Source organism: Camponotus vicinus, unplaced genomic scaffold (assembly GCF_025532165.1).
Source record: "Camponotus vicinus isolate PSW18456_S1 unplaced genomic scaffold, iyCamVici1.0 SCAF_2, whole genome shotgun sequence".
NCBI lineage: Eukaryota > Metazoa > Arthropoda > Insecta > Hymenoptera > Formicidae > Camponotus > Camponotus vicinus.
In genome coordinates this window covers 10,708,860-10,736,766 of record NW_028141956.1, presented here as the reverse complement: position 1 = coordinate 10,736,766, position 27,907 = coordinate 10,708,860, and the positions used below count along the sequence as shown (strand labels likewise).

General features: G+C 34.0%; 6 protein-coding genes across 20 annotated transcripts; 2 read left to right on the top strand and 4 right to left on the bottom strand.

Annotated features, from left to right (window-relative positions):
* Positions 1–122: 122 nt before the first annotated feature.
* LOC145966803 (uncharacterized) lies at positions 123–5,418 on the bottom strand. Of its 3 annotated transcripts, none has more exons than XM_083091175.1 (2): positions 4,360–5,418; positions 123–1,256 (listed from the first exon to the last, which is right to left on the bottom strand). In XM_083091175.1, the coding sequence occupies exons 1-2, from the start codon at positions 4,508–4,510 to the stop codon at positions 553–555; spliced, it is 855 nt and encodes a 284-aa protein (XP_082947301.1). In that variant the 5' UTR covers positions 4,511–5,418; the 3' UTR covers positions 123–552. The 3 variants fall into 3 exon arrangements, with proteins under 3 accessions (XP_082947301.1, XP_082947302.1, XP_082947303.1); XM_083091176.1 differs by lacking the exon at positions 4,360–5,418 and adding an exon at positions 2,210–2,321; XM_083091177.1 differs by lacking the exon at positions 4,360–5,418 and adding an exon at positions 2,244–2,318.
* Positions 2,448–8,741, top strand: Prpk (TP53 regulating kinase). Of its 6 annotated transcripts, none has more exons than XM_083091184.1 (5): positions 2,452–2,592; positions 4,446–4,621; positions 5,994–6,185; positions 6,244–6,516; positions 6,729–8,741. In XM_083091184.1, the coding sequence occupies exons 3-5, from the start codon at positions 5,999–6,001 to the stop codon at positions 6,974–6,976; spliced, it is 708 nt and encodes a 235-aa protein (XP_082947310.1). In that variant the 5' UTR covers positions 2,452–2,592; positions 4,446–4,621; positions 5,994–5,998; the 3' UTR covers positions 6,977–8,741. The 6 variants fall into 6 exon arrangements, with proteins under 6 accessions (XP_082947308.1, XP_082947310.1, XP_082947311.1 ...); XM_083091183.1 differs by having other exon boundaries at positions 2,454–2,675; XM_083091182.1 differs by lacking the exon at positions 4,446–4,621 and having other exon boundaries at positions 2,448–2,592.
* LOC145966809 (GEL complex subunit OPTI) lies at positions 7,182–8,219 on the bottom strand. The gene is made up of 4 exons (XM_083091189.1): positions 7,958–8,219; positions 7,734–7,837; positions 7,492–7,621; positions 7,182–7,418 (listed from the first exon to the last, which is right to left on the bottom strand). Exons 1-4 carry the CDS (start codon positions 8,054–8,056, stop codon positions 7,377–7,379), a joined length of 375 nt encoding a protein of 124 aa, XP_082947315.1. The 5' UTR covers positions 8,057–8,219; the 3' UTR covers positions 7,182–7,376.
* Lrr (capping protein regulator and myosin 1 linker 1 leucine rich repeat protein) lies at positions 8,472–20,105 on the bottom strand. Of its 5 annotated transcripts, none has more exons than XM_083091159.1 (24): positions 19,642–20,105; positions 19,257–19,354; positions 19,105–19,155; positions 18,833–19,026; positions 18,559–18,736; positions 18,239–18,477; positions 18,056–18,150; positions 17,854–17,895; positions 17,330–17,517; positions 17,157–17,234; positions 16,730–17,063; positions 16,138–16,534; positions 15,739–16,057; positions 15,511–15,624; positions 15,198–15,403; positions 15,026–15,113; positions 14,508–14,729; positions 14,329–14,349; positions 14,062–14,203; positions 13,746–13,986; positions 12,912–13,612; positions 12,319–12,558; positions 12,103–12,167; positions 8,472–11,572 (listed from the first exon to the last, which is right to left on the bottom strand). In XM_083091159.1, exons 1-24 carry the CDS (start codon positions 19,676–19,678, stop codon positions 11,456–11,458), a joined length of 4,407 nt encoding a protein of 1,468 aa, XP_082947285.1. In that variant the 5' UTR covers positions 19,679–20,105; the 3' UTR covers positions 8,472–11,455. The 5 variants fall into 5 exon arrangements, with proteins under 5 accessions (XP_082947285.1, XP_082947284.1, XP_082947288.1 ...); XM_083091158.1 differs by having other exon boundaries at positions 13,746–13,995; positions 19,642–20,104; XM_083091162.1 differs by lacking the exon at positions 12,103–12,167 and having other exon boundaries at positions 13,746–13,995; positions 19,642–20,104.
* A 607-nt stretch (positions 20,106–20,712) lies between these two features.
* On the top strand, positions 20,713–22,544 carry LOC145966804 (enoyl-CoA delta isomerase 1, mitochondrial). Of its 3 annotated transcripts, none has more exons than XM_083091180.1 (6): positions 20,713–21,041; positions 21,164–21,270; positions 21,351–21,622; positions 21,702–21,880; positions 21,944–22,065; positions 22,143–22,544. In XM_083091180.1, exons 2-6 carry the CDS (start codon positions 21,171–21,173, stop codon positions 22,304–22,306), a joined length of 837 nt encoding a protein of 278 aa, XP_082947306.1. In that variant the 5' UTR covers positions 20,713–21,041; positions 21,164–21,170; the 3' UTR covers positions 22,307–22,544. The 3 variants fall into 3 exon arrangements, with proteins under 3 accessions (XP_082947306.1, XP_082947304.1, XP_082947305.1); XM_083091178.1 differs by having other exon boundaries at positions 21,148–21,270; XM_083091179.1 differs by lacking the exon at positions 20,713–21,041 and having other exon boundaries at positions 21,066–21,270.
* LOC145966797 (dynein regulatory complex subunit 3) lies at positions 21,453–27,715 on the bottom strand. 2 transcript variants are annotated; one of them, XM_083091163.1, is made up of 12 exons: positions 27,613–27,715; positions 27,311–27,406; positions 26,552–26,835; positions 26,281–26,453; positions 26,038–26,195; positions 25,773–25,965; positions 25,389–25,602; positions 25,051–25,299; positions 24,899–24,975; positions 24,569–24,773; positions 22,865–23,345; positions 21,453–21,738 (listed from the first exon to the last, which is right to left on the bottom strand). In XM_083091163.1, the coding sequence occupies exons 1-10, from the start codon at positions 27,698–27,700 to the stop codon at positions 24,632–24,634; spliced, it is 1,674 nt and encodes a 557-aa protein (XP_082947289.1). In that variant the 5' UTR covers positions 27,701–27,715; the 3' UTR covers positions 21,453–21,738; positions 22,865–23,345; positions 24,569–24,631. The 2 variants fall into 2 exon arrangements, with proteins under 2 accessions (XP_082947289.1, XP_082947290.1); XM_083091164.1 differs by lacking the exon at positions 27,613–27,715 and having other exon boundaries at positions 21,456–21,738; positions 27,311–27,603.
* Between the last annotated feature and the right edge of the window lie 192 nt (positions 27,716–27,907).

Sequence of the window (27,907 nt, the reverse complement as noted above, 5' to 3'; positions counted from 1 at the left end):
GGAGACACCGCACAGGTGTGTGCGTCACGGTCGTACCCGCAGGTACGAGAAAGCACCAGTGTCGCTCAACCGTGTCTGTGACGCGAGCGACCCGTGTTGGTGACCTACCTAGGGGAACCGTGACCCGTACTATCACACGCGGACAGGTAGATAGGTATGGGCGCAGGTACCATTATATTGTGTTGGCGAAACCTTTTTTTTTTGTTTCTTTTTGGTAAAGAATGGAAAGAATTTTCGGTTTACTCCGCTTTTCTTTTCTTCATCTTCAAATTGCTCCAAACGTGAAAGCACACGCTCGCTTGGAACCTTTATAAATGACATAAACATATACGAAAAGAACCCGTTTTCTCTATCTTGTGTGATTATTCTCCGAATTACCTATGTCAGACAGTAATCTTTGTATCTCGTATAATTAGACGCGTAACACTAATAGGGAATAAATATATTCTTTCTCTTTTTTTTTTCATTTTTAGCAATCGATTTCTTATGGAAAAAAATAAAGTTGCTCGCTAAGGAACGCTTAAGAATACGGCTCACTTTACGCGACGACAGTTAAGTCTTTGCCGTCTGCTCGCTGTCGATGGTCTTCTTGTAAACCTCCTTGTAAACGAGTTCCTGCATCTGTATCCTGAGCAGCATCCTGCGATCGGCCGGTAGAGTCCTGATGTGCGGCAGTAGGCTCATCAGGAAGTAGTAGTTGTCGTCGAAGCGATTGCCCTCGAGGGGATCGACGCCGGTGAGACCGACGCCGCCGTCGCTGTCGCTCATGAGGACCTGCTCGGGTGAGATGTTTTGCAGCATCATCTCATTTTCCGCGAGATTGTCGGTGACGTTCTGAAACTCCAAGTTGTCGAAGCTCTCCTCGGGTTCCCGCTTCACGTCCACCGTGCCACGCCGGCCGTGATGATCACCGTCCAGTTTCAGCTGATGATGACCGACGTTCCCGTCGCCGGCCATCGACAGCAGATGGTCGGCGATCGCGTCCCGATCGTCGAGGCCGCCGTCGATGCCGGATGCCGGGATGCCGTTCTCGGTCTCGCTCTCGCACGGCTGCAGCTCGTCCTCGGTCTTCGCGACGCTGCGCTCCCAGATGGGCGGTCGCGGCAGCATCTGCTCCTTCAGGAACTGCAGACTCTTGAAGTGGATCCATACCGGCCGGTTCCGATGGAACTTGCTCTTGCGGTACACTTGGTCCTTCTTGAGCTCGGCGCGGAATGTGTCGCGCAAACCCTTCCATTTCGCTTTCAGCATCGGTTCTGCAAATAAATGAGCGGAAGGTCGCTTTGCAGGCATAATGAAGCGGATTTGGAAAAAGTCATTGTTAGAGATATAAACAGAAAAGAAACTAAATGTTTTTTTTTTCGTAAAATAGATTTTTTCTCATTTTTTTCTCTCAATTTTGTGTTTTTTTTTTCATATATATATTTTTAACATCTTTGAAGAGTCCCAACGTCTCTTGCAATCGGCTTCCTTAATCCATTCATAACTCGCATGTAATTATTTTATAAATTTAAAAAAATTAATTTTTTTATTTTACTTTTTGGAAATAATTTCAATGAACTAATGAAATTTTTGTGATTAAAATGATATCAAATACATACAATATATAATTTACATATTTGATATACGTAGTTTTTAATTAGATGCATAATGAAAACTTTTATTATGCATCTAATTATATAAAAATTACTTGAATTGTATTTGATGTAACTTGCCCCAAAAATATCATTAATCTACTTCTCATTAAAAATTACTTTGAAAAGACAGATAGATTGAAAACACGAGAACTTTAATTTTTTTATTGCATTAACAAAAATTATGAAGAAAAATATTAAATTTAAAAAAAGTAAAAAACAAATTATTTCATTTATTTTTTCTATTAAAAAAACATTTTTTTCTAATCATTGTAAAGAATCAGTTCGCTTCTCTCTCTATAAAATGATAGATTTGCTTTGTTTTAATTTCTTCAGAGCTGAATTGAGAGATTTTAAATAAATGCTGATAAGAAAAATAATAGCCATTTTTTATCAAGATAATTACTTGGGATACGAATATACATAATGTAAGAAGCAACAATGATTCTACTCTGATCACATTACATGCGAGCATATTTTTAGCATTTTCTTTTATTTTAGGATTATTTTGGGTCAAATCTATGAATGTAAAAAGATGAAAATCAAATTTGAAGAATATTGGACGAGAGATACACTTTTGAACTTTTAGACACGAGGAATCCTTGATACTTTTGATTATATCCTTGATTACATTCCATCACATCGAAACTCGATAACGCACAAGATTATTGATTGCATCACATGTGCATCGAGGCATAGGGTCTGTTCTTTTTAGCTGCACTGCTGCACTAGTGCAATAAGTTAGAAAGAGACAAACATATTTTCTTTCACTCTAACTAATTGCATTAGTGCAGCAGTGCAGCTAAAAAGAACAGGCCCATAATCTGCGCATGCGCCACCGACCGAGTGTCTCGTGCATTCATCCTACGATTTGACAGATTTGCAGTTTGAATCTCGATCGAGGTTACGATCGACATATATACGACGGACAACCTTGTTCGATTCCGGAATACGTCAGGTAAAAACATCCGGCGATCGTTGCAACAACGTGAATAATAATCATTGTCAACGACAGGCCACGGTTCACGAACAAAAAGTGAGGTTAGATAAGATCCAAACTATTTCTAAAGCGGATAGAATTAAAATACAGATTTCATTCATGGAATATAAAATAATTTTGTGTATGTGGGATGTGCTCGATGCAAAAATAATTTATAAGATCTATTTAAAATGTGTACTTTACCTTATTTTTGTACCGAAACTTTTGTTTTTAATCAAATTCGAATAATTAAATTAATATTCATCAGCATCGTACGAATAAAAAAATCATATGTTTTATTCACGACGAAAAAAGATAGAGCGATTCCAGGAAATGACATTTGAAATTAAATTTTTGAATATTTATACGCGAAAACCGATATCCATTTCGTATTTTTAAATTCGAGCGGTTTAATGAAATAATTCGATGATCAGAGGTAAAACCAATTATTCTATCGTGAAACATACGGCTATAAATATTGCTAATATATATATGTAATAATTTGATTACGCGAGATATAGTGTAATCTATTTGACGATGTAACATATGATATAATGCTTTAAACACAGTTTAAAAAAAACATCGCACGATCACGTACGATAGATAGATTTATAGGATTCTACTCCAATTTGTCGATGTGGAATTGCATCAAGAACAATCCAGACACTATCGTAAAATATAATGAGAAAAATTGTGACATTAGGATATCAGAGAAAATAATACATCATAGTAACTTTTAATATAATTCAATCTCAAAAAGAAATACTGACAAAACGTCAAAGATGTATTTTCTTTGCTACTTTTTTGTCTTTTTTTCGAGATATATATTTAATTAATAGATAATTGCATTTCTCAAAAAATTGTTATTTGATGGAGAGTCGTCTTGCGGGGTTTTATAAATTATTATCCGCTTGAAATAAATAGTTGCCAGGGTGTCTACTCCCTGGAAAAACAGGGGAAAACCTGGAGTTCTCAGAAATTTCTTTCGTACATGGCAAAATCAGGAAATTTTCATGGGATTTTATTGGGACTTGTGTGTGTGTGTGTGTGTGTGTGTGTGTGTGTGTGTGGGAAATTTTTTAAAAAATTCTGATAATTTTACTTTTATATTGTAAGCAATCGATAAACTAATTTATGAATTATATATTTAAATATATATCTGTCTTTGTTTATATCAATATTTCAACAAAATATTAAACATGAAGCAACATATTCTTTATCATTTTTTGATAAAAAATGAAAATTTAAAAAATATTTTTACAAAAGCGCTCTACAGTTTTTTTCAATACATTCAAAAAATCTAACACTTGAAACTTAAGTGACTCTGTCTTCGTAATTTTGCCTTCGTATAAATGAAAAGTATCAGGAAACACGTGCAATAAAAAAATCCCATTTTAGAAGGTTGCACCGAAAGATCTTTAAAATATTCTCTTTACCTGAAGAGAATTTTGAATCGAAGAATACCTGGAAGATCGGGGGATTTTTGTACAAATAGTTTCGAGTAGACACCCTGGTTACAGTGTTCTCTCCTAATTTTGCAATTCGCCAGTGGGCGAAATTCGGTCCCAGTGTCACAATTAGCGCGGTCGAGAGTCCCATATCCACGCTGGCGGCGAGAGAAAACGAATATACGGTCGCGCGAATAGTCGCGACGCATGGGCGAAGAGGAAGAGACGCGCGGCCCCTACTTTGCGGGCGCGTTGCGTCGCGGCGAGCTCGCCCCTCGTAAGCGAGGGAAACACGTACTGGGGAGGTTGAATATCGCCGCGATCTCCATCCAGACGCGATTGGTCACTTCGCGATTGTGATAGGAGATGTGCCTCTGGTTCCAGAGGGCCGGCCGCTTGTAGACCTCGGCGATGAGCCGATTCGCGTCCATCTTCACCTCGTCCCTCATGCTGCCGCACTCGCTGAGCCCTGGGCCGAGCTGAGCTTATAGCGCTCGCACGACGACGATGACAACGATGACGACGACGACGGCGACGGGTAGCGGACCGACGGGAACAAAGTACGGGCGAATACTAGCGCCGGGATAGCGATTAGCGCGCAGGACGCAGGCGGATACGACGATCGATTCGCGTTTCGCCCTCGTCTCGCCTCGCTAGCGCTAGCAGTCGCACGCTCTCCCCAAGTACCGCGCCGCCCTCGCCCTTTACTATTTCGCCTCGCCTCGCCTGGCCTCGTCTCGTCTCGCGCAAGCGAATCCCTGCCCTCGGGATCTCGCTCCGTCCTCGAGATCTCCGAGTTTCGGAGATCGCTTCTGTAGCGCTAATCGACCAAGTGACGTTTGCGCGTTTTAATTTCTCGAACGGGTTAATCTCGCTTATAATTCGTCGATCGCCTTATCATCGATAAATTGGAGGGGGAGGAATAAGTATCTCTCTCTCTCGGGTCTCGCCAGAGCAACGCGCGAATACGATGTTTTGCGCGTCCAATTATTCGGACATGCGCGTGCACGTGTCTCTGATACCGCAGGATTTCGATCGACCCTTGCCACGCGAGTAGCTCGCGTTCTCCTCTCTTATAGTACCTCCCCTTCTCTGCCTGTTCTTCGCTTTGTACGCATTTCGCTTCTCGTGCAAGCGAATCTCGGACCGAGAATTCGGGACCTCGTATTTTTTTTTTGTCTCTTCAGGATTTATTAGCGAATGCTTCTAATCGCTCGAACATTCGCGATAACAAGACTTTGATCATCCTAGTCTCGCTAATATTATTAATCCTTGTAGGTCACACATTTCTTTTCACTCTGTTCTCGGTCATATATAGGTCAAAATGTCTTGTTGCAGTTTCAACTGTCTCAAACAATGTTTGAAAAAATCTACAAATATTTATATACATATATTTATATTCATAACATATATATTCCTTGTCATCTATAGAAAATGATTACATATAACAAAAGTTAAAAAATAAATTTTGAACTTTTCTTCTATTGCAATTATTTACTCGAAAATAGATAAATACAGAATAATGTTAAAATGACCCATACATGATATTTAAGGATTAATCGTGCTCTCCTAATGTCTTAGTTTCTCTTAATATGATACTTGACTTTGTAAGCGAAAGCGCGAGCTAATTGCTTCAGAGTTTTTGTTGTTAATCACACGAATATAGAATATATAAGATACATTTGTCTGATGAAACCAACAAATGCGACTAATAATAAGACTATTTTATAAAAATATTTCGAGAAAGACGAATGTAGATTATCTAATGGAGTTTATAGGACGCGGATTGAACGCGCTCATAGCCAGATTGCATGTGAAATACATGATCCACGGCGATCTGACTGCGTCAAATATATCATTCAAATAAGATTAAAATAATTAGAGCAATATTCGTGCGTTTACAATCTTTCTGACTCGTACGTGTCCTTGCAGCAATAATGCAAGATTTGGAACTGATAGCGCAAGGCGCGGAGGCGCGTCTCTATAAGGGTCTTTACCTGGGAAGGATGAGTTTAGTGAAAGAGAGATTCGTGAAGAATTACCGACACCCAGAGTTGGACGCGCGTCTCACCAAGGATCGTATCAAGGCCGAGGCTCGAGCCATTATTCGGGCAAAATCTGCAGGTAAAAATCGATCTCTGTCCGCAAAACTCGCGCTTATCTCTCCTTGTTATCCCTCAAGGAATAGCAACGCCAGCTCTTTACCTGGTGGACGTGGAGCGACGCAGTATCTACATGGAGTACGTGGAAAACGCCGTAGTGCTCAAGGACTTTATAGACGAGAATATTTCGGGAAAGACGGATGTGGATGATCTGGTGGAGCTCATAGGACGCGGATTGGGCGCGCTCATAGCCAAACTGCATGCGAAACACATGATCCACGGTGACTTGACTACGTCGAATATACTATTCAAAAATGACTCGGTCGAGCTATCCTACAACGATCAATCCGAAGGTAACTTTCGTGATAGCGTGTTTCGGTAAATATTACAGTGTACATGATAAATGAAAACCCTTTCACTTACCATATATTTGTTTTATTGACGCGCCTGTAAAACAAATTGCAAAAGTACAATCGAATTTTGCCGTACTTAAGGTACACGCAATATCTTTCGATTTTCTAGTTTCGATTCCGTTATGACAATATATCCTTTTTTCTGTTCATAGCCGAGACCCGATTTGTAATGATAGACTTTGGATTGGCCCGACTGGATTCCACGGTGGAGGATAAGGCGGTCGATTTGTACGTTCTTGAGCGATCGCTGCTCAGCGCGCATTCAGAAGTGCCAACGTTGTTCTCTCGCATTTTTCATCACTATCAAAAGCATTATCAGAACAAAAGTCAATGCGAGCAAGTGCTCGCCAAGTACAAGCAGGTACAGGCGCGAGGACGTAAGCGCTTGATGATCGGCTGAAAGAATGGTAGTGTCTTCGATGATTGTGACTCTACGATTCCAAAGAATATGCGAGGTGTATAAATAAACTTACGTTTGTAATTTGCAACATACATTGAATTTCAAATGCGACTGAACTTTGTACATTGATGGCATGAATATAAGTTGCATGAGTGTGTGCTTTGATTGCAATTCGAATAATTGGTCATGGAATCAAAACACAATGTTTGAGAAGGTAAGAAGATCTTTATACAGGCAAATATATCGTACTTGTATGTAACAATGTGTAACAGTATGCAAGAATTCAGTATGTAACGATACCTATTGCGAGGAAATGACTATTGCATTATGAATTTGGCAGCGGCAATGATCTATATGAAAAGCTATTGCTCCTTGTGGTATCCACAGTTTACAATATAAATCAGTCAAAATGTAATCCAGAGTATATAATAATCCAAGTTACCTATCGACAAATATAACAACATGTCGTACAATTAACATAAAATTATTGAATCCACTGTGAGACTTAGACTTACCAGGAAGCCAGCAAACGAAGTCATAAAGCCTTCCTTCGTCAATTCCCATATACCACCAAATTCTTCTTCATCTATTTGTTGAAAACTGCTAAAGTATAAATATGTAATTCCCGCATTGACTATTACGAATCTAAAACAAGATGAATATTATTTTACAAGTATAAATCACACAATCATTTTCAACAGAGCGAAAAACAAACTCAAAATGATCATCTCGAGATTCTATCTTTTTTTTTACTTACAACAATAGAGCTATAAAACCTTTCAGAGGTATAAGGCCCCATCCTACACCGACAATAATACCGATCGCCTGCCTCGCCCAATATATCACATCGAGAAATTCCTCCTGCAACACGAGACGAAGAGAAAGAATGAAAGGATTTCGGGAGTTTTTTTTCTCTCTCACCCTCTTTCTTTTCCTTTAAAGAGCGCTTTCGAAGGAGAAATTGTCAAAGGTTATATTTACCTTGTCCGGCCATTCCGAGTTTGCCGTAATCGCACGTGTCCACACGCTAACCTCGCACTTGCCCCCGTTCCCGTTCTTCTCCGCTCTCATGCGCGACATCCTCGCGATCTAGGTATTCCGAATTGGAATCGCGGTCTAGACGATCATCGAATAACGCGATGTGTCAAGCCGTTATTCGCGTACCTCTCCACCGGCCGTGTCACACGACACGGTCGCAACAGATGACGATGACAAGGCTGACAGTCCTGCCGCTTCCGGAAAACGCGAAAAGAAGTGGGGGGAGCGCGAAGAAATTAACTTTACGGGAATCTTCCTTGTTGAGAATAAAGAATGTTTAAGAATAGAGATAGTTCCCCGACATGCCAAAAAAAAAAAAAAAAAGGTGAAAATTATCGATTTCGACGACAGAAATAACTTTGAAAGCTAATTTTTTTTTACAGCTAGAGATTTTAAAATTGATTTTGATGGGGAAAGTTTTTTTTTTCAGGGAGAATGGAAATCACACATATACGCCTTTTTGTTTTTAATGTGTGGATACGAGTTATTTTATTTTCGTTAACGGATTATATCGCGCTTCTATTATGCTATCCACCAAAATAGACTGCAAATGTTAACATCGTCAATTACACATTTCTGCGATGATATTAATATCTACAATATATTTCGGCCTATACGTCATGTGTATCTTCGCATTGTATGTATATAGAATGTATCTCTTTCTCTCTCGTATATGTATACAGGAATGTGTATCGGGGAAGATTTAAATATATACGATATACACACACGTGTCATGCACACGCACATGATTCTTCTTCTTCTCTCTCACTCTCTCTCTTTATATATAGATTGTGTGTATAAATATATATACACACATATACACGAGTAAATGTAACGTAACTTTGTTCATTAGTAAGTAACGTTATGGAATGAGAGGCGAATCGCTAGTTCCTCAGTTATATTTACAATGCTATTCAATTATATTTACGAGTAATTTGCAGGCAAGAGTCAAATAATGCGATTATAAATGATGCAGAAGCTTGTCGAGAATGGAACGTATGATAATGTTTGTTTTGTTTCTTTCTTTCACTTTATAAACAATGTGCACTCTATAGACTTTTTGGCACAATACTCGGCAGTCATTTTACATGTGCGAGAATGTCAATTTTTTCCCTTCCAAATACATACTTTTTTTTCCTTATAATAAGATAATACCGCGCATACGTATATTTTATATAAAAATTATTTGTAACGCGCACACAGTAAATGTGTATATATATATTATAATATGTGTAAGTTTTTAGTCGGTTACACGAGACTGTAGGAATATTATTCTGTCCTAAGACAGATTCGATAAATTGTCAGAAATGTGCCTAAAAGTAAATATCGCAAGACGTCTTACAAGTAGCTTCGCCTCTCGCGAATCGGATTAGATAATATATACGAAAAACTTCCTTACGTTTATCTAGTAGACCATACAAGATTTTAGCGACAAACAAAACGCGTCCTTTCCTAATTTATTATATATATACGTAGTTAAGAGAGGTACGCGCATTTTTTAGGACCAACGGTTCTAACGCCTAAAGATATCTTATATAGATCCGTAGAGATACATATGACGGTGTTACGCATATGTTAATAATCACGTTTTTCACGTTTCGTCGATATAAATATGTTTCGCACGCGCGCACACATACACAGATATAAATTTATGCACGCAATTTTGTTTTAATGTGATGCTTCAATATGTGATGCTCGTTCGCAGTCAGAGGGGATATTCCCCGTTTAATAAACACGTCATGATAAACTACAATTGTGATCACATGTAGCAAGGGATCGATATCAATATTATATACGCGTGATAACAATTAAGCGGTAAAAAAATTCACAAGACGCGTTTTCGAGACCCTTTTTTTTCGCGTCGCCTCTCTTCAATTGCGGGCATATCTTTTTTTATTCATCTATACGTAAGTCCTCTTTATTTTATTTTTTTTACATATATATGTACACGCGTTTGCCACAATATAAAAAGGACAAATGCATCTTTGAGATACAAGGATTATATAAACCGTACTGATCTTTATCATCAGAATTGTAAAGAACATCTATTTTTTTTATTACAAAAAAATGCTTTCGAAAAATTCGCAGCACGAAGAATTCCGATAGATAATTTTGCATTGTTAGTCTCATTCAATTGAACGTCGAGAGAATTTTATATTCTCTATCACACACACAATATGTATCGAAAACGCGAGCTATAATCACATATACAAATTCTCCATGATTAATTCTATGATTGTAATGATTATTTTAATGCGCTTTACTCATTTGATACAATTTAAATTCTTGCAGTGAAAAAATTTCCAATTTCAGATATCACGATGTTAGAAGTTGAGAGATCCATTTTAGAGCTTCCATATATAATAAAAATAATGGACATAATAGGCATATCTCCGTATGCGACAAAATAAAGAGTTTGTCGTTTTATACATCATCAATTCTATCATTAGCTGCACAGACAAATAATTAAATACGATAAAAGCTGCCTTTGAGAATTCGAGCAGAAATTTAACTATAAAATCAATTTTCTTTTTATATATAATAAAAAACATTATGCTGTACGATAAGATCTCGCGTAAATTTTCTATAAATTAATCACAGATTAAAAACAAGTCGCGCATGATAAAAAAATACAAATCAAAATGTGACCGTTATTCTTACAAATGAAAAATACATGCGCACAAAATATTAAAAAATTGTTACACAATATCTTGGAAGACACCTACGCTCTTTCAACGTATTATGCTAGTTTAAGTTGCCGCTACTTGCAACATTCCCTATACGATTGAAATAAAATCGATTTAGATTATTTTCCATTAAAACTGTGATGTGGCTTCATCTATTCTAGACATTTTCGCGCTGTTAAAGCGCATAGACAAATGATATATAAATATATACACATTGAAAACAAAATTTTTGAGAGAATATAACACTCTTTCTCTCTAATATCTTAGTGTAATAAATTGCTCGCTAAGAATCTGACTGAGGAATGACGCTTATTTTGACCGAAAGTCAATATCTTAATAAAAAAATGAAACACAATTAAAAATAATTAAGATTGATACACACACACGAAATGTATAACGAAGCGTAAGGATAATAATACGTGAGTACGACCAAGTCGAAATAGAGCTGCGTAAAAACGCAACGTCGTATAAAACTAGTATAAGATTCTCTAATGCCACACCTTAAGAGCAGAGAGAGATTAGTACTTTAGTCGCTGCAAAAACTTTCAGTACCCTGTCTCTAAAGTTAAAATCGATCAATATATATATATATATATATATATATATATATATATATATATATATGTATGTATTAATATATACTTATGTACACAATTTAAGATTTCCCCTATGGCACGAAAGACGAAAAGTTACTTCATGTGTCAGATATCGGCATACTTTTAATCGGCATAACGTAATGCAGATCACAGCGCGATCAAACGTCGACGACATCGTTGTTGTTATAGTTGAAATTCGAATCGCGCAAAAATGACGTGCGACGAAGTTTAAAACTGAGACGACTATCTTCAACCATTTTCGGCACTTCCGTTACCTGCAATGCCAGAGTAATAACAGATTTTATTTGCATTATATAAAATCCAATTAAGATATATATTTTATTGAAATTATAAGCAAGATTAATATGTAATGTGGGGTAAAACAATCGCATAAAATAAGTGTCATAAAATATGATCTTTATATCTAATATTAAGAAAAGCATATAAATGAAAGATTTATATCAGTATCGGGCAATAATTTATTATACTTTTATGTATTACTATTACTTCAACTTGTGATTAATAAAATAATCACACATGATTAGTTCTATCACTCATGAATTGTTAATTACTCAATAATTATTAATTCCTATATCAATAATTATTACTCATTATGAATTAATTTTATATTATATAATAAATATTACAGTACATATTACATTTTATTATATATAATAAGATTATTTTTTGCCCAACTCTCTACATAATATAGTATAATAAACTATGAGCAGTTAATAAAAAATAGCTCTGAAAGGATAATTAAAATAGAGTCTCAGGAAGGAAAAAAAAATTAAATAAAATATACCTTGGTATCTGCTCGGTCGACAGAACGTTGAAGCAGCGACCGCCATGCTGTAGGTGCGGTATGCTCTAAAATAATAGGTAATAGGAGCGGGTTGTCACATCGAAGGATTTTACATGCGTGTTTTATGTTTGTTACACTATAAGGAGCGTAAGGATGCATACGCTAAAAAATTAACCATGCGATACGGAAAAGGCTGAACTGAAAATTGATACTTACCGTTCTCCTTTTTGTCAGCCTTGCTCTTGTTCAAGCTCGCCGCCAATTCTCTCACCGATCTCTTTTCAACGCTCGTATTGCTCAATGAACTCGCGGTGCTGCTTGCCGATAACGTTGGCGGCAAAGAAGCTGGGCCGCTGACACCACTATCAGTTGACTCATCAAGAGCATCGCCGGAATCGGGTGTATTACCAGCCGATGTGTTTGGGCTGGAGCCATCACTTAATAAACTAAATTCTCCTATAAGAGATTAGGTAGATTAAGTATCATCTTTATATATTATAAATCACTTGATCATTTTTTTCTATGTTAAAGTTTTTAATAGTGATTCTATATCGAATATAGAATGCCTTAAAGCATAGAATGTTTATAAAATCTTCGTATTTAAAAACATGTTGGATGTCACGTGAGGAATTTTGTCTTTCATTTTTAAATAATTTAAAATAGTAAGAAAATATATAATTAGCAAGGAGATAGAAAAGAAGATAAAGAGAGCATGAATTAAAATTTTCTCGAAAATCGAAAAATATCAGCAAAGGAACGGTACGAATTACAATTGCAAGAAAAATTCACGACTCGAAAATATCTCTTACCGGATTTCCGATCGGTTGCCATGCTCCATGGTCGCGGTTTGGGCGCCGTCGCCGGTGGAGTCGGTTTATTTTTCAGAAGGGCGCCGTTGCTTTTTCCGTCGCTCGTAGATCCGCTACTCTTCACCAACGGTTTCAATATCGGTGATTTAGTCGAATCGGATGTACTTTTGGTACTGCTACCTCCGTTGCTACCGTTTATGGGACTTCTCAGATCATGACCGGTCGATCGTAGCTTGACAGACTTGTCCATGTCGGATTTTTTCACGATACTTTTACGATTTTCCTGGTCCTTTTCCAGCATGCTCATTCCAAAGCTATCATTGATGTCGTGCGAGCTACGTGAACTCATGCCAGATGCGTCTGTGAGCATGCAACGTTTAGAATCATCACCCGCATCATTGTTGCAAGTTTCCTTTGCATGAGTTTCGCTTTTGGATCTCTCGTGAACTTGAGCATTGTCCGTCGTATTTCTCCGAGCGAGCGGCGACGCCGTCAGCGGAGAATCGCCTTGAGATCTTCTGCCAACGAGAGGGGAAAATTTCTCCAAATTATCGCTGGATCGAGAACGCGGCGCAGGTTCCAGAAGTGTTTTCAGCATCGGTGAATTACAACTATGCTTCTTTTCCATATCGGGTGGAATGCTCTTGTGACTAGTCAATGATAGATTAGGACTTCCGTCCGTTGGAAAAGTATGTAGAGAACTGTAAATTATAACAGGTAAAAATTAATTTCGATAATTTGTATATTGATTGCAAACAAAATTATAAAAGTCATCATATATTTTCAAAAATACAGAATTCTTTATATATGGATATAATCAGTTGTTATTTATACCTGTCATCGCTCGTAGGTGATATTAAAGGTGTGGTCGGTGTGGTGGGTCGGAAAAATACATCGAGACCCTCACCCAGAGCGAGACCGTCGATGGGTTGATCCGGTCTCAACATCGGCCTCGTGGGTGCTCGCGTTTTCGTTCTACGTGGTCTGGATTTCACTAGATGTTGCAACTGCTGACCCACAGTATTGGGCAATTCTGAGACGGAGTCTAAGGATTCTGTCAATGAGTGCTCGGTTTCTGAAATAGCTATGGAACAATAATTATACATTTTGCAAGATGATAGATCTGTGTGAAGATTTAATTTATACAAACCTTCGGCTTGACTTTTCGGTAATGACGGTAAGAGATCCGGAATGTCATCGGCGGAAAGTCCTTCTACCGAATCTACCACAGACTTGGGTCTCAATTTCCTTCCGTGCAGACTTTTACGTTTGTTCGACAAATGTGGAGTCGCCTAAATATCGAAAAAAAGTATATCACATCTCATAATATTAATATTATATACATATCGCGATAAATTATATGTATTTTACACTTATGCAATCATTTACACTTTCATATATTTTTGTAAATACCTACCAGATTAAGATAATCCAATTTCTATGTTAGCATGTAAATAAAAAGAGCTTATAATTTAGCAGGTTTCAACGAATAAAACATAAAATATATTAGTACTTTGAAAAAAATATATTGGCATTTGAAAGTTTTACAGACATTTTGCTGTCTCGTACAATGTTAAAGAACTCGAAAAATCTTACCATTGGTGACTGATCGTTGACGCATGGACCGATAGAATTTGCCAGTGAACACGTTTCCGGCGTTTCCTCTTCGGATACGAGACTGGATCTGCCGGGAGGTAGAGTTATGGAGACACCGCTCGCGCTAGTCACGCCTATCACGCTTCCGCTGCTCATCGAGCCGGCGCTAGGTCGTAAAACGTCTGGTGTACTACTCCTTGTTCGACTATCGCAATCACCAATCTGAAAATGTTTTATCATATTAGCGCTTCGTTGTTAAAAATATCGAAATATATATCTTCAGGAAATCTTAAGGAGAAATTTATCAATACAATATTACATGTTGAACAATATTAATATGTTTGACGAGTTTATAATTGTATCAATATGATTAAAATTTCAAAACTTGTAATCAAATTTTAGAATCAATTTTGTTTTAATTAAATATTATCTGGCAAATGTTTTCTCTTTTAAAATTTTATATAAAATATAACACAACATATATATCCACATATATGTACATAATATTTTTAACTTACCAAAGTCTTATAACTTCTTGACAACGATTCGATTACCTCATCCGTAATTCTATCAGATATATGCGCTGCAACCGCCAAGTTAAGCTCGCTAATATTTAAAAAGATCAAAATCATTAATAAAATAATAGATCGTCGATTATTAATATATCAATAGTATTATTAGAACACTAACTTGACTCTGTTAACGATATCTGCGCCAGCTTGTTCGGTAACGGTAGTGTGTATGAATTCATTATTGATTTGATTTTTCTCTTTGCAGGTATTACGAAGATCATCTTGCACTGCAACCGGTTCACTCTCATCACCTCTGATTACCGTTTGCGAAAGTATAGTGGGACATTGTTCGTTCGCGCACTTCAACATCGCGTCCAGAGAATCCTGACATCATTTGTATATTTGTTATTATATAAGCGTATCTTGTATGACGTATTTTAAGAAAAAGAGAGAGAAAGAGCACATATAAATATTCACGAAGACTTATATACCTGTAAATACAACGTCACAACTTTGTGAATTTCATTCGCCATATCGTGTAATTTTAGCTCAATCGGATTATTCTCGTCCCGTCTTTGAAGCACCTCGTGTAATCTCGGTAATAACTGAAAAGATAAAGTTTTATTTGACGAATTTTTCAATCTTACTATAAAAGTGAGTCTTAAAAAATCTAGGTCAAGTATTAAAAGTAAATAAATTTAATTTCTGTATTGTCGTACCTGTTTAGAGTTGTCTGCGTCTTGTATAAGTCCAGTCGCGTAATTGATATCGTTGTTGGCATCGCAGCTCTCCGCCGCGAGAGTCTTAATGGTGTCCTGAGTTTGAACAACGAGTCTGTCGACCATCTGTTGCGTGGAGCTCAATAGAAAGCCCTGTTGCAATCTGAATGCTTGCCCGTGACTATATTTGCACGGCGTGACGTTTCTCTGCAGCAGATCCTGTATCTTCTTGCCTAACTGCTCCGTTTTCTCCGCAGAGGTCTTCATACAAGGTTGTAGATCGTAAATCGGAAATGGCATATGCCGCACGCTACAGTTTCTACAAGAATAAATTTCTCATAAATATTATTATCCTTCTTCCGCGTATTTCGATACACATATGTATTTCGATGCACATACTTCTCTAGAGCGTGAACGATATCCGCATAGCCTTGCAACGTGATATTATTCTTATCATATATAATAGTCCGTAAATGATTGTTGATTTGCAATGCTTTCGCCAGCAACCTTGCGCCAGGATCTCCTATTTGATTACCGCTAATATCCAAAGTATGAAGACACGTGTTGCTGCCGAGGGCGTTGATCAGATTGTAGAGATCGCCCTTTAACCTCGAATCGGGCAGATGCAACGCTTGAAGCACGCAGTCATCCTCCTGAAGCATCTGCACCAGAGCATCCATCACGACAGCTATGTGCTTGCTTTTCATACTGGCGGTATTGCGTCCCATGTACAACTGCTTAATCGACTTATTTTTACCTATGGCCGTTATAACTTGCGCCAAATCGACATCCATATCTGTAAAAGAATAACGTAAATTACGAAATGAATAAAGCAGTGAAATAGAAAAATTCACTCTATATTTCTTCTGTACAAAATCATCATTTTAAATTGAAAATTAATACAGAAAAGATTTAAAATGGAGGAAAAAGTTTCATGATTCTCTTTCCATTTCTGAAATAACATTATCTTGAGATGTGTAACTATACATACTACTGTCTGATATATCCAACGACGCTATACATCGAACTCCGTGAATGCACGACTCCAAAACATGTGCGCCCATGGAACCCAGATTATTTCCGCTCATGTCAAGCTCTAGGCCGACTGTACTTTCGTTGCAAGCCAAGCCAAGTAACAGATGTTTTAATGCCTCCAATGGTAATTTGCACGAAGATATATTTAAGTACTTCAGTGAGAGAGTTGCCGTGAAAAATTGTTTAAAGCTCGGAGGTATCTCTTTGGTTTTCTTGCTCGAAAAAGAATTTCGGGCGACGTTCAGGTGGACTAGATTAGTTGCACAACCCCGTAATAATGCACCAAACAGCTAATGCCAAATCATAAAGAATAATAATATGAATGATCAAGCTATGATAGCAAAATTATATGATCGAAAAGTAAAATAATATTCACTACTTACACACTCTAAAGTAGTATCTGTACCGCTAAGATCTAAGTGTGTTAAGCTATTAGGTTGTGCCAAGAAATTGCACAAATTCTGCAATTATGAAATGCACAAATTAGTATTCTAGCCGCGACTAAGATACATCTAACTTATTGTCGAGGTCAATTGATGATTCATTACAAACTCACATTAACATCATCTTTCAAGGTATTCTCTGAAAGATTCAGATACCGCAAGCTAGTCGGCATACTCCTATTCAAGCTTAATGCGTGAGCTATTTGACCTACACCTTTTCCAGTTAATCCACAATGGGCCAAATTTAATTTCTGTAAACCTTTAGGTAACTTGCCAATAGGACCACTCAAATGCGTAGCACCTTAAAAACACATCACAAATTTAGAATAACAAATTAATAATAACATACACAATGCATTTTATAATTAAAAATTTTTGATTCAAGATATTAATACTATTTTATATATTAATACGATATGCTTATATGCAGAACAAATATATGCATAGGATATTACTTATTTAAAATAAAAGGAAAAAATATAAGGGGATAATTACTATAAAAAATATAAAAATATAAAAGTGCAATGTTTAAAAAAAAAACAAATAAAAAAGAGAAAGAAAAACTAGATGTCAAAAGCATATTAAATATTAGTAAATAATTACTAGGGATAATAAAAATACATGGTTATTGGCACACCTTGCATTAACTTGGCTATTATCCCACACAAGCTAGAGGCTCCTACAAAAAATGTAAAGAAAAACTGTTCAGGATAGTTTTGAAATTATGGCTAATAACTGGCAAATGGAGATTTACTTAATGGGTCTAGTGCAGATAAAGATTTAAAATACAAAAGGAAATACAATATAATATAAATTATTAGAATTAATTAATGATATACCTTTATCCTCAATCATATTGTGCGATAGATCTATTGTATGCAGCATCGTATTAGCATTAGAAATTAAAGCTAATGACAGCTTGTGAGCGAAATCCCTTTAAAACCAAAATAATTGTACATTATAAATATGCCATTAAATTTCTTTTTCTACAAAGCTATAATACGCATTGCTAGAATCATTACCATTTAATCCCGAGATTATCAAGATAGAGTTCTTGAATGGATAAAGATCTTCGCATAACATGTAATAATCTATCTAGAGGTTCGTGACTTAATTTGAGATGAGATGCCCTTAATTTTGTGAACCAAGTATTATATTCCAAGGCCGAGATAATTGGTACTAAATCCTTCTGATCTAAATGATCAAAGTCTCTCAGATTCAATTCTCTGGTATCATGTGAAAGATATATTGTATCAACGTCCTGAAATTGGTATTTTTGTAAATAAGATTTTTGTACAAATAGGTAATTCTAGTAGTACACAAATTGGAGCAATAATCTCACCCATGCCACTTCTTCCCTATATGGTACACCGTGCAAATCACACATGCATGCATATTGAGTAGAAAAGCCACCACATGGCCCTGTGTGTCTTGTGGCCTCTGTACTTCTAGCTAACTCGCTCCCTCGTATAGTTTGCAATCTGCTAGCTGGTATGACCTCTATTTTTCGTATAATGTAACTAAAAATAATATTTCAAAGATTTGTAATCAACAAGATTACAAACTATATATCATCAATGCAAACATTGTTTGTTTAGTTGTAAAGTTGAACATACTTTAATGGTACTGTAGGAAAGATATTTCGGATTGCCGTATGTAAGGCCTCTATCATGGCATCCACTTCTGTGGTATCCGCGCCTATACTGGTTGTAGTAAAGTTGTAAAATCGTTCTCCAACTGTCAAACATAGCTGATTGGCTCTTCTCGATTCTATGGCCGTTATTTCTAGGTAATGAAAATGGCAGTCGATCTATAAAAATAAAAATTCAAATGTCATGTTACAAGTACATAACACAAAACCAAGAAAAATACAAACAATTCGACTTACTCTTGTGGGTACTTTGGCCGATAATAGAAAGAGGCGACATGGCGAAAACACCTTAAGTAGAAAAAAAAAATCAATTTAGCTTAATGCAAAATACGACATATACTATCATGAAAAAAAATAGAAAGAGAGACAGAGAAAAATAGATTACTCACGAGAACACGATTTTCCTGCTTATCCTGCTTTGTTTCTAATTTCACCACGTTTTTTAACAATATTTTCACATGCTTGCCAAGTAACGCTTTCACCGATTCTGCAAATAATGAATAATTCACTTAGTCGTACGCGAGATAAATTACTAAGCAAAAAGTGAGCATGAGAATTATACACTTGTCGCGCTTTTCTTTTTTCTTTTTTTTTTTTTAATTAAAAGATACAATGACAGATGAAATCAATTACGATACTCGCGAAAATAGAGAATGTAAGGCGGAGTAAGATTAGTTGTCACCAATACATAGAGATAGATCGTTCGAGGGAATGGATGACAGTTCGCCCGATCTACGTAGACGGGAACGTAAACACTACGAACTGGAGACGAACCGTTTAAATCCTTCGTGAGCTGCGACCGGGTTGACATTTTTGCTAGCTGAAGTCTTCCATTGAAGTTTGCCGTTCCATTTAAAGCGTCGTCTCTCTCTTTTTCTCTTTCTGTCTCTTTCTCAGACTCGCTCCCGGTCGCTGATCGTGGCTTCCCGCTTTTCGTCGATTAGAGGAGCGCCATCGAGACAAAGGGCGATGTCACGAGAAGATGAGCAGGCAGTGCACTAGCAGCCATGTTGGCACCAGTCCGCGATTGGTCATCCACGATCACCGATGATCGGCGGCGAAAGCCGCAATTAGAATCTGTTCAGAATTCCGAACACTGGCACAATAAAGATCAATAAAGATGTTTCGAAAACCGCTAGATTGAACACTTCTCTCTGTGTGATTACGATTTTTTAGGAGAAATATATACATATGTGTATATGGCAATAACAGTAATTCACAGATTGACACGTGGATACGATCATACATAAAAATAGTTTCGCTATTATTACGTCATTACCGTTTATATATATTTTTATTTACCTACTTATCTACAAAATGTTTTAGATTTTGATAAAAATACACTCACTTATAAAATGTTGAAGATTTAAGATTTAAAAATGATTAAGATTTATATATATATATATATAAAAATTGATTGATTAAGATTTAAAAATGACAATATATGATAAGAATATAAAAAAACTTGGAGCATTAAATACCACATAATAATTAAGAAAAAATTCGTGCATTCACTTTTTACTACTTATACCTTTATATTGAAAATAAATGACCAAAAATAGTCGGTGTAATATCAATACTCTTCAATTATTTGTAATGAAATTTATTTTATTACAAATTTGTAGAAAAATTAATTTTAAATTTATTAATTATAATTAAAAATTTATTTTAAATTTAATTTTTTTTTATTTTTCTATTAATTAATAATTGTTTTCATCTATATTCTTTATATTAATATTATTATATTAATTTATATTAACATTATTATATATTATTATTTTCATGACTATTATATCTCTTTTTTTCGCAATTAATACGTTATTAATTAAAAGTTAAACTGCTGTTTGTGTTTAAATACATCGCCATATTGAACTGCATCGCTGCACTCAAGACCCAGGGCAGTGCAGTGAATTGTTGCACTGAATAGTACTGCACTGCTAAAAAGAACAGCAGCATCTGACACGTCACTTCTGCTAAAAAGAACGTTTCTGTGTACACTTTCTAGTGCAGCCAGTTCAGCTAAAAAGAACAAACCTATTGGAGATAAATAAAAAAAACTGATAGATTTATTTTTTGTTCTTTACTGATTATAATATAACTGATTATTCATGCTAAATACGTTGAAATTTAAATACAATCTTACAAGATTTACGTGACTACATTGATCATTTTAGGTGCATACAAATATTGTTCTTTTTTATTTTATTTTATTTGTTGTAAATTAGTAATAAACGTGCAGTTTCAAAATATCTAATTTTCAATTGTTATATTTAAAATCAGGATTTCTTTTCAATAGTTCCAAAATGACTATTTCAAAAATTCTAATTGCTGGAAGGCAGGTATATCTCAGAAGATTTTATGCTACAACACCGAAACTTATTGAAACTACAAGAGATGATACAGGTAACAATATTGTTGTTTCTATCATGTGTTTTTAATATATGGCTATTTTTCTAATTTTATTTTATTCAATCATTGAACAGGGATTAACATCATATCTATGGCAAAAGCACCTGTGAACAGTTTAAACACAGAATTATTAAGTGCATTAAAAACATCTTTACTGGAAGCTCAAAGTAATCGCAGTAAAGGAGTCATACTAACATCATCCTTGCCAACCATATTCTCAGCAGGATTAGATATCACAGAAATGTTTAATACTGATAAAAAAAGAATTACTGATTTTTGGAGCACATTGCAAGACACTTGGTTGACTCTTTACAGTTTGAATATTCCAATTGCTGTTGCTATCAATGTACAGATATTTTTTCAAGTGTTATACCATGTACATATCTTTAATAATTGGATGTAAACAAAACTCTCTTGTTTTACAGGGCTCTAGTCCTGCTGGAGGTTGTTTGTTGGCCATATCTACGGAATACAGAGTTTTCGTTGAAGGTAAACACACTATAGGATTGAATGAAACTCAATTAGGCATAGTTGCTCCTAAATGGTTCAAAGATCCCTACATCTCACTGTTGGGCTATCGACAAGCTGAATTAGCGCTTTTAAGGTATGTAAGCTTAATCTATGACATGTTATATAATAAGATGTTATGTACGATGTAATATTTTAGAGGATCATTGTTTAAACCTGAAGAAGCATTGCAAATTAAACTCGTGGATGAGCTCGCTAAAGATAAAACTGATGCAATTGAAAAGTGTAAAAATTACATATTATCATACAATAATATACAAAGTAAGAAAATATATTAATATATTATGTATTTTGCAAAATTATACTTTTACAATAATCATTCATTGTTTTCAATAAAGGTATGGCAAGGACTATAACTAAGCTCGATATGCGAAACGATCTAATTCAATGGATGAAAGAAAATAAGGAAGTTGATCTTAACAGATTCATAGAATATGTACAGTTACCAAAAGTACAACATGGTCTTAAACTTTATATTGAACAGTTGAAGCGAAAACAATAATTAATATTTTTATAATAAAACAATATTGTTGTTATCACACAAAATTACTCATATACATATGTGTAGAAAAGAAAAGATGTATTATTTTTATTGCATATTTTTGACAATTGACATCTAGACTCATTATAAATTACATTTTCGAAAAAAAATGAATTTGACAAAAATTGTATATATATATATGAAACTTTTATAAACTTTTACTTATACAATGTTTTGTTAGAATATATATTTTAATATATGTGTGTGTGTAACTTTATTTCCCAAACTTTATTGCATATTGCTAAACTGGGCAAACTATCGTAACATATTCATTATATCTTTAATTGTCACCTAACTAAGTCAATATCTGTCAAGTCTAATGTTTGTAATAGAAGATTAAATTTTTTTCTGTTGAAATTCAAAAAAATGCGATATGTTCAACATTTGTTGACAATGTTTTTTATTTTATATGTATATATATCCCATTTAATCAAAATTTTATATAATCACAAAATTCTTTATTACAAAATATACAACAAATTTATGAATTAAAAATATTATTAGAATAATAATACTTACGCGATTAATTGATTCATATTTTTTCGATTATCCATCACCTGTAAATACTTTCCGTGCTTTTCTTTATCATTTATATTTATCACTTATCTTAATAGTTTCGAAATTTCCTATATGTGCTTGCATTTACAAATGTATATCATGTAAAGCGTGATAATTCAATTCCACAAATTTCCTCCTCTCCTCCTTTCTCCTGCTTTTACATATCTTTTTTTTCCCGTTTCCAATTTTATTGTAAAAAAAATTTGTTACACTTGAAGAAAAGGATCGGCTTTGATAGGCATCCAAGATCAGACATGGTAATTTGTATTTGGGTTTTTATTACTTTATTAGCATTTTTTAACGCTTACGAGTCTCTAGTGTCTCATTTCCTCTTAGAGGATTTTTTACTCTCAAATATATTTTTGAATATATTCAAATATTGAAATAAATATCAATACAAAAAAAGAAATAGCTTGTCCATGTGATATGAGTGCAATGCAGTCTGAAAAAAGAAAAAAAATATTATGAATACAAAATTATTGAAATTAAATTATTATGAATAAGAATGTTGTCAGAAAAAAATAAAGGAAAGAATCGATCGAAAAAAATAATGAAATGAACACATTTTATCAAATAGAGAAAAATACTAAGAAGAAAAAGAATAGAAATAAACTCAGAATAGAATCATCTCTTTCCTGCGCTCATGTGAAATAATTTAATTCAGTGAACGAAAAGAAATAAGGAAGTTGATCTCAACAAATTGATAGGATATTATTACCAAAAATATAAGTTATCTTTTTGAATATTGGGAAACAGATATTAATGGCTGCGTTCAGCAAAAAAGCTGCTTTGTAACTGTTGTAAAATTCGTGAGCCTGATTGGTGTATACTCTTAATTTTGACTGAATCTAAGAGCATACTCCAATCAGATTCACGAATTTTACAACAGTTGCAAAGCAGCTCTTCCTGCTGAACGCAGTCACTATCTCTGTAAAGGGCAATATTTTTGTTTTATATATTCTGAAATTATTCTATATATGCAAGCATATAAAAAATATATTATTGAATATAATTATTATCTAAGGCCAAGAAGTTCAAGTACATTTTTGAAAGAATTCCAGATCAAAATTATTTACATACACATATATTATACACATATATTATATATATATATATATATATATATATGAGAGAGACATGGTCAACGGTATGAAAAACGGTGTATATATATATATATATATATATATATATATATATATATATATATATATATATATATATTGTATGAACCGTTGACCATGTCTCTCATTTTTTTTCTAATTTTTGATATATATTTTTATTTTATTTTTATTTTATTTCCGCTCACACTTTGTAATATTTTTGTAATGACATTGATAAGGGCCTGGTGTAGGCCGAAACGTTTGCCACGCTTTTTTTATCTTATATATATTATGTATTTTCTCTGATTTATTATATTTAATGTGATTTATTAATAATAATTATATATTTTTTTTACGCTTTTACATTGGCGCTTGGTTTTTAGCCTTCTGTAATTTTGTTTTGATTGATCTTGTATCTTTGTGAACTTCTTCTTAATTTCATTTGATTTTTCATATATATATATATATATATATATATATATATATATATATATAAAACCTTATATACAAAATATTTTGTTACAGAATGTATTTTAATAAATATATGTATATGTGAAATACTCACTTTATTTTCCAGATTATCTTCTTTTTATATTAAATAAAAGAGAGGAAATGTCGTAACATGTTATTAATCTTCCAATATATCATCTAAGCCAATATCAATCAAGCCTAATTCTTGTGATGGACTTAGCAATTTAAATTCTTGCTCTAGAAATCCAAAGAAATGCGATACTTCCAATATTTGTTGATGATTTCTTTTATTTTCATTTCTGTTTATTAAAAGTTTTATGTAATTAGAAAAATTTTTTCTATTTATAAAGTATCCAAGAATAAACGCGCATTCATTTATAATATTAAAAATATTAAAAATGTTATGAGAATAATAATTACTTACACAATTAATTGATTCATATAATCTTTAAACCAATTATTGAGTCGATTTACCATAAGTTCCTCTCGATTATTTATTACCTGTAATTATTTCGATATTTATTAATTATTTTATTTATCAATTATATTAATAGTTTTGAAAATTTCCATGCTCACTTGCAAATGTATATCGTGTGACGCGGTAAGCGTAGTAATCAAAGTATCCTTGTCACCACACAAATCTTTAAGATCAGCTGGTATATGTACCTCATCCGCAAAACCGCTTATATAATGTGAAATTAATTCATTTATAGTATTATTATATTCAGCTTGTGACTTTCGTAATAAAGAAAAATATCCTCGTGCGGTTTCTAAGAATAAATTGATCATGTCCATCATGTTAATTCTAAAGACTTCATTTATATCCTTTTGTTATGAAAAAAAACAAATCTTTCTCAATCTAATTTTCAAATTAATTTTATTCGTGATACTTTTTGTAAATTAATGTCACGTACTTCCATCTGATCATGTAATATAACTTCTTTAGACATTAATTGATTTCGTGCTTTAAATAATAAATTATTGAATTCATTATACAATTCCGTCGCTTTCGCAGTAATGTCATGAGTTGCATTGGCTTCTCCCTCTCGTCCCTCTATTAAAGCTGTCATTACATTTTTTATGTTTGTAAATATTTCCGTTTTTTTCTCGAGTACTTCATCCACAATTCTTAAACAAATGAATTGTAGAAAGAAAAGTTAAATAATATAAAAAACATCTATATATTAATAATAAAAATTGATCACACCCATGATTGGCATAATTAAAATTAATTTTTGAAAATTATACATTATTTTTGAAAATAACGTTTTAGTTCTTGTCAATTTTATATTTCTCACTTTCTTGCTACGTTTTGTTTATTTTCCTTGCCTTCGTTAACAATACATTCAAATAATCTTATTTCCTCTGTTCTTTTATCATGTTCCCGTAAACCTAATTCGTATAATTCATGGCATATTGCAGAAAAAGTTTTTTTGTATTCTTCAAATGCATTCTGTGTATTTTCATTTATTGTGGATAATTTCCTGCCAACTATTATATGTTTAAATAAATATGGTATAGTGTATGTATATGCATACTAAAGGAAAAATAAAATAAATCTACCTTCATCGAGAGAAAACATTTGTTCAAAAAGATAATCTTCATCGAGATACTCCATATATGATGCAGATAGTAATGCAAGCCTGTCTTTAAGTTCTTGTTGTAATGCTAATTCTGTTTGTACTTTTGTCTCGTTTTCCTCGAGATTACTAATAATACGACTATAGAAATAAAGTAGCACAATTACTTACATATGTAGTGTAAAATGTAAAGATTTTTCTCATATTTTTATATTAAAATAATTACTAATGCTTATCGATGGCGGATTGACGCTCGCTTTCAGATATCATTCTATATTGATAGTAAATTAATTGCGGCACAAATGCAAACAGATAATCCAAGTATCCATCTATTTCAGTACAAGGATTATCGCATGTGTTTAAACTTCTCAATGATTTAAAATCACGTAAATATATGACCTGTATCAATAATAGAACTTTATGAATAATAAAAAAGCAATTATGTATAGTGTGAGAAAGAAAAGGGGAGAGCGAGAATGTTAATTATGTACACATACATGCTTCCAGTCCATGATCTTATTTTTGCCAATATTCAAAATTATCAATTTCTTTAAATTATTTATGCCTTGTACAATAGAGATTTCATTACTGTACAAAAGCAAAATTTCCAATTGATCTAAATTATCCAAATTTTCCATAATTTTAATACGATTAAAGGAGAGATCCAATTCTCTGAGATGGACAAGTTCATCCAGATTCTCGATTCTCTCGATAACATTATGGGATAGTGATAATTTGACTAGATTTTTCAACGGCCAAAGATGATCAATGTTTAGAATATCTACAACGGATATGGGATGAAAATATTAGAATATCGAAAAATTCACATCATTGTATATAATGTTGTGTGTGTATGTGTACCCCTAATGGAAATAATTTCATTTTTCACGCAAAAATTAAAATTTTTTATGTATCTAAAGCTTTTATGATGTAGTAAAATTTTTATGATATAACAACTTTTTAAATTATTTCTGTTACTTATTGTTAGACTATGTAGTTTGTTATAAATTTATGAAAAAAAAATTTTGTGGTTTTCTATAATTACATATAATTTAGTTTTTTTCACATAATCTACAATTTCTATAATTTCTACTTACTATATATATATAGCTCACAAAAATGTTCGTAAAAATTTGTAAATATTTTTTACAATTTACTATGAATTTTCACAAATTTGTAGAAAATTTTAATATTTTCATAAAAATTGCTGCAACTTATTTTCACCAGAGAGGTAAGCATTTATTATAAATACTTACTAAGGAACTCGATGCGAATTTCTTTCAATCCGTCCAATTCGATTCCGTCTTCGAGGAACAATCTGCCGGCTTCTCTCCTCGGTCCCTGGTCGATCGCTAGGGAAACAAGTATACTTTGAGTTATCACACCGGGCTCCGTAGCTTCGCGCAGCGCGCTAGCCGTGTCCACTTTATACATTTTTTATTCAGAGTTTACTACTATCAGTTTTTTAAATATTTAGGAAGAGAAGGAAAGACGAACGCGATAGACCCTTTATGTAAATTTTATAGTCATGCAAACGTCATGAATTTGTTTACGTTACCCGCGTGACCGTCCGATGGTTCGATTCCTCGCTCCCATCGACTTTTTTTTGTAAAAAAAATTAGATACATTCGATACATACGTATCATGATATTCGTATATTTCATTATAATGTAAAAATTATATTACTATCAGTCAGTTTAATATTATACATATTAAAAATTGCTTTTTTTTTTAAATTTCAAGTTTAAAATTTTTTCCACCTACATGTCGAATCGTCAGATGCAATTCTGAGCCACGATATAAAAATAATCTAGATGCGCATGCTTCATGTATATTCCGAATGTGCCTAATTT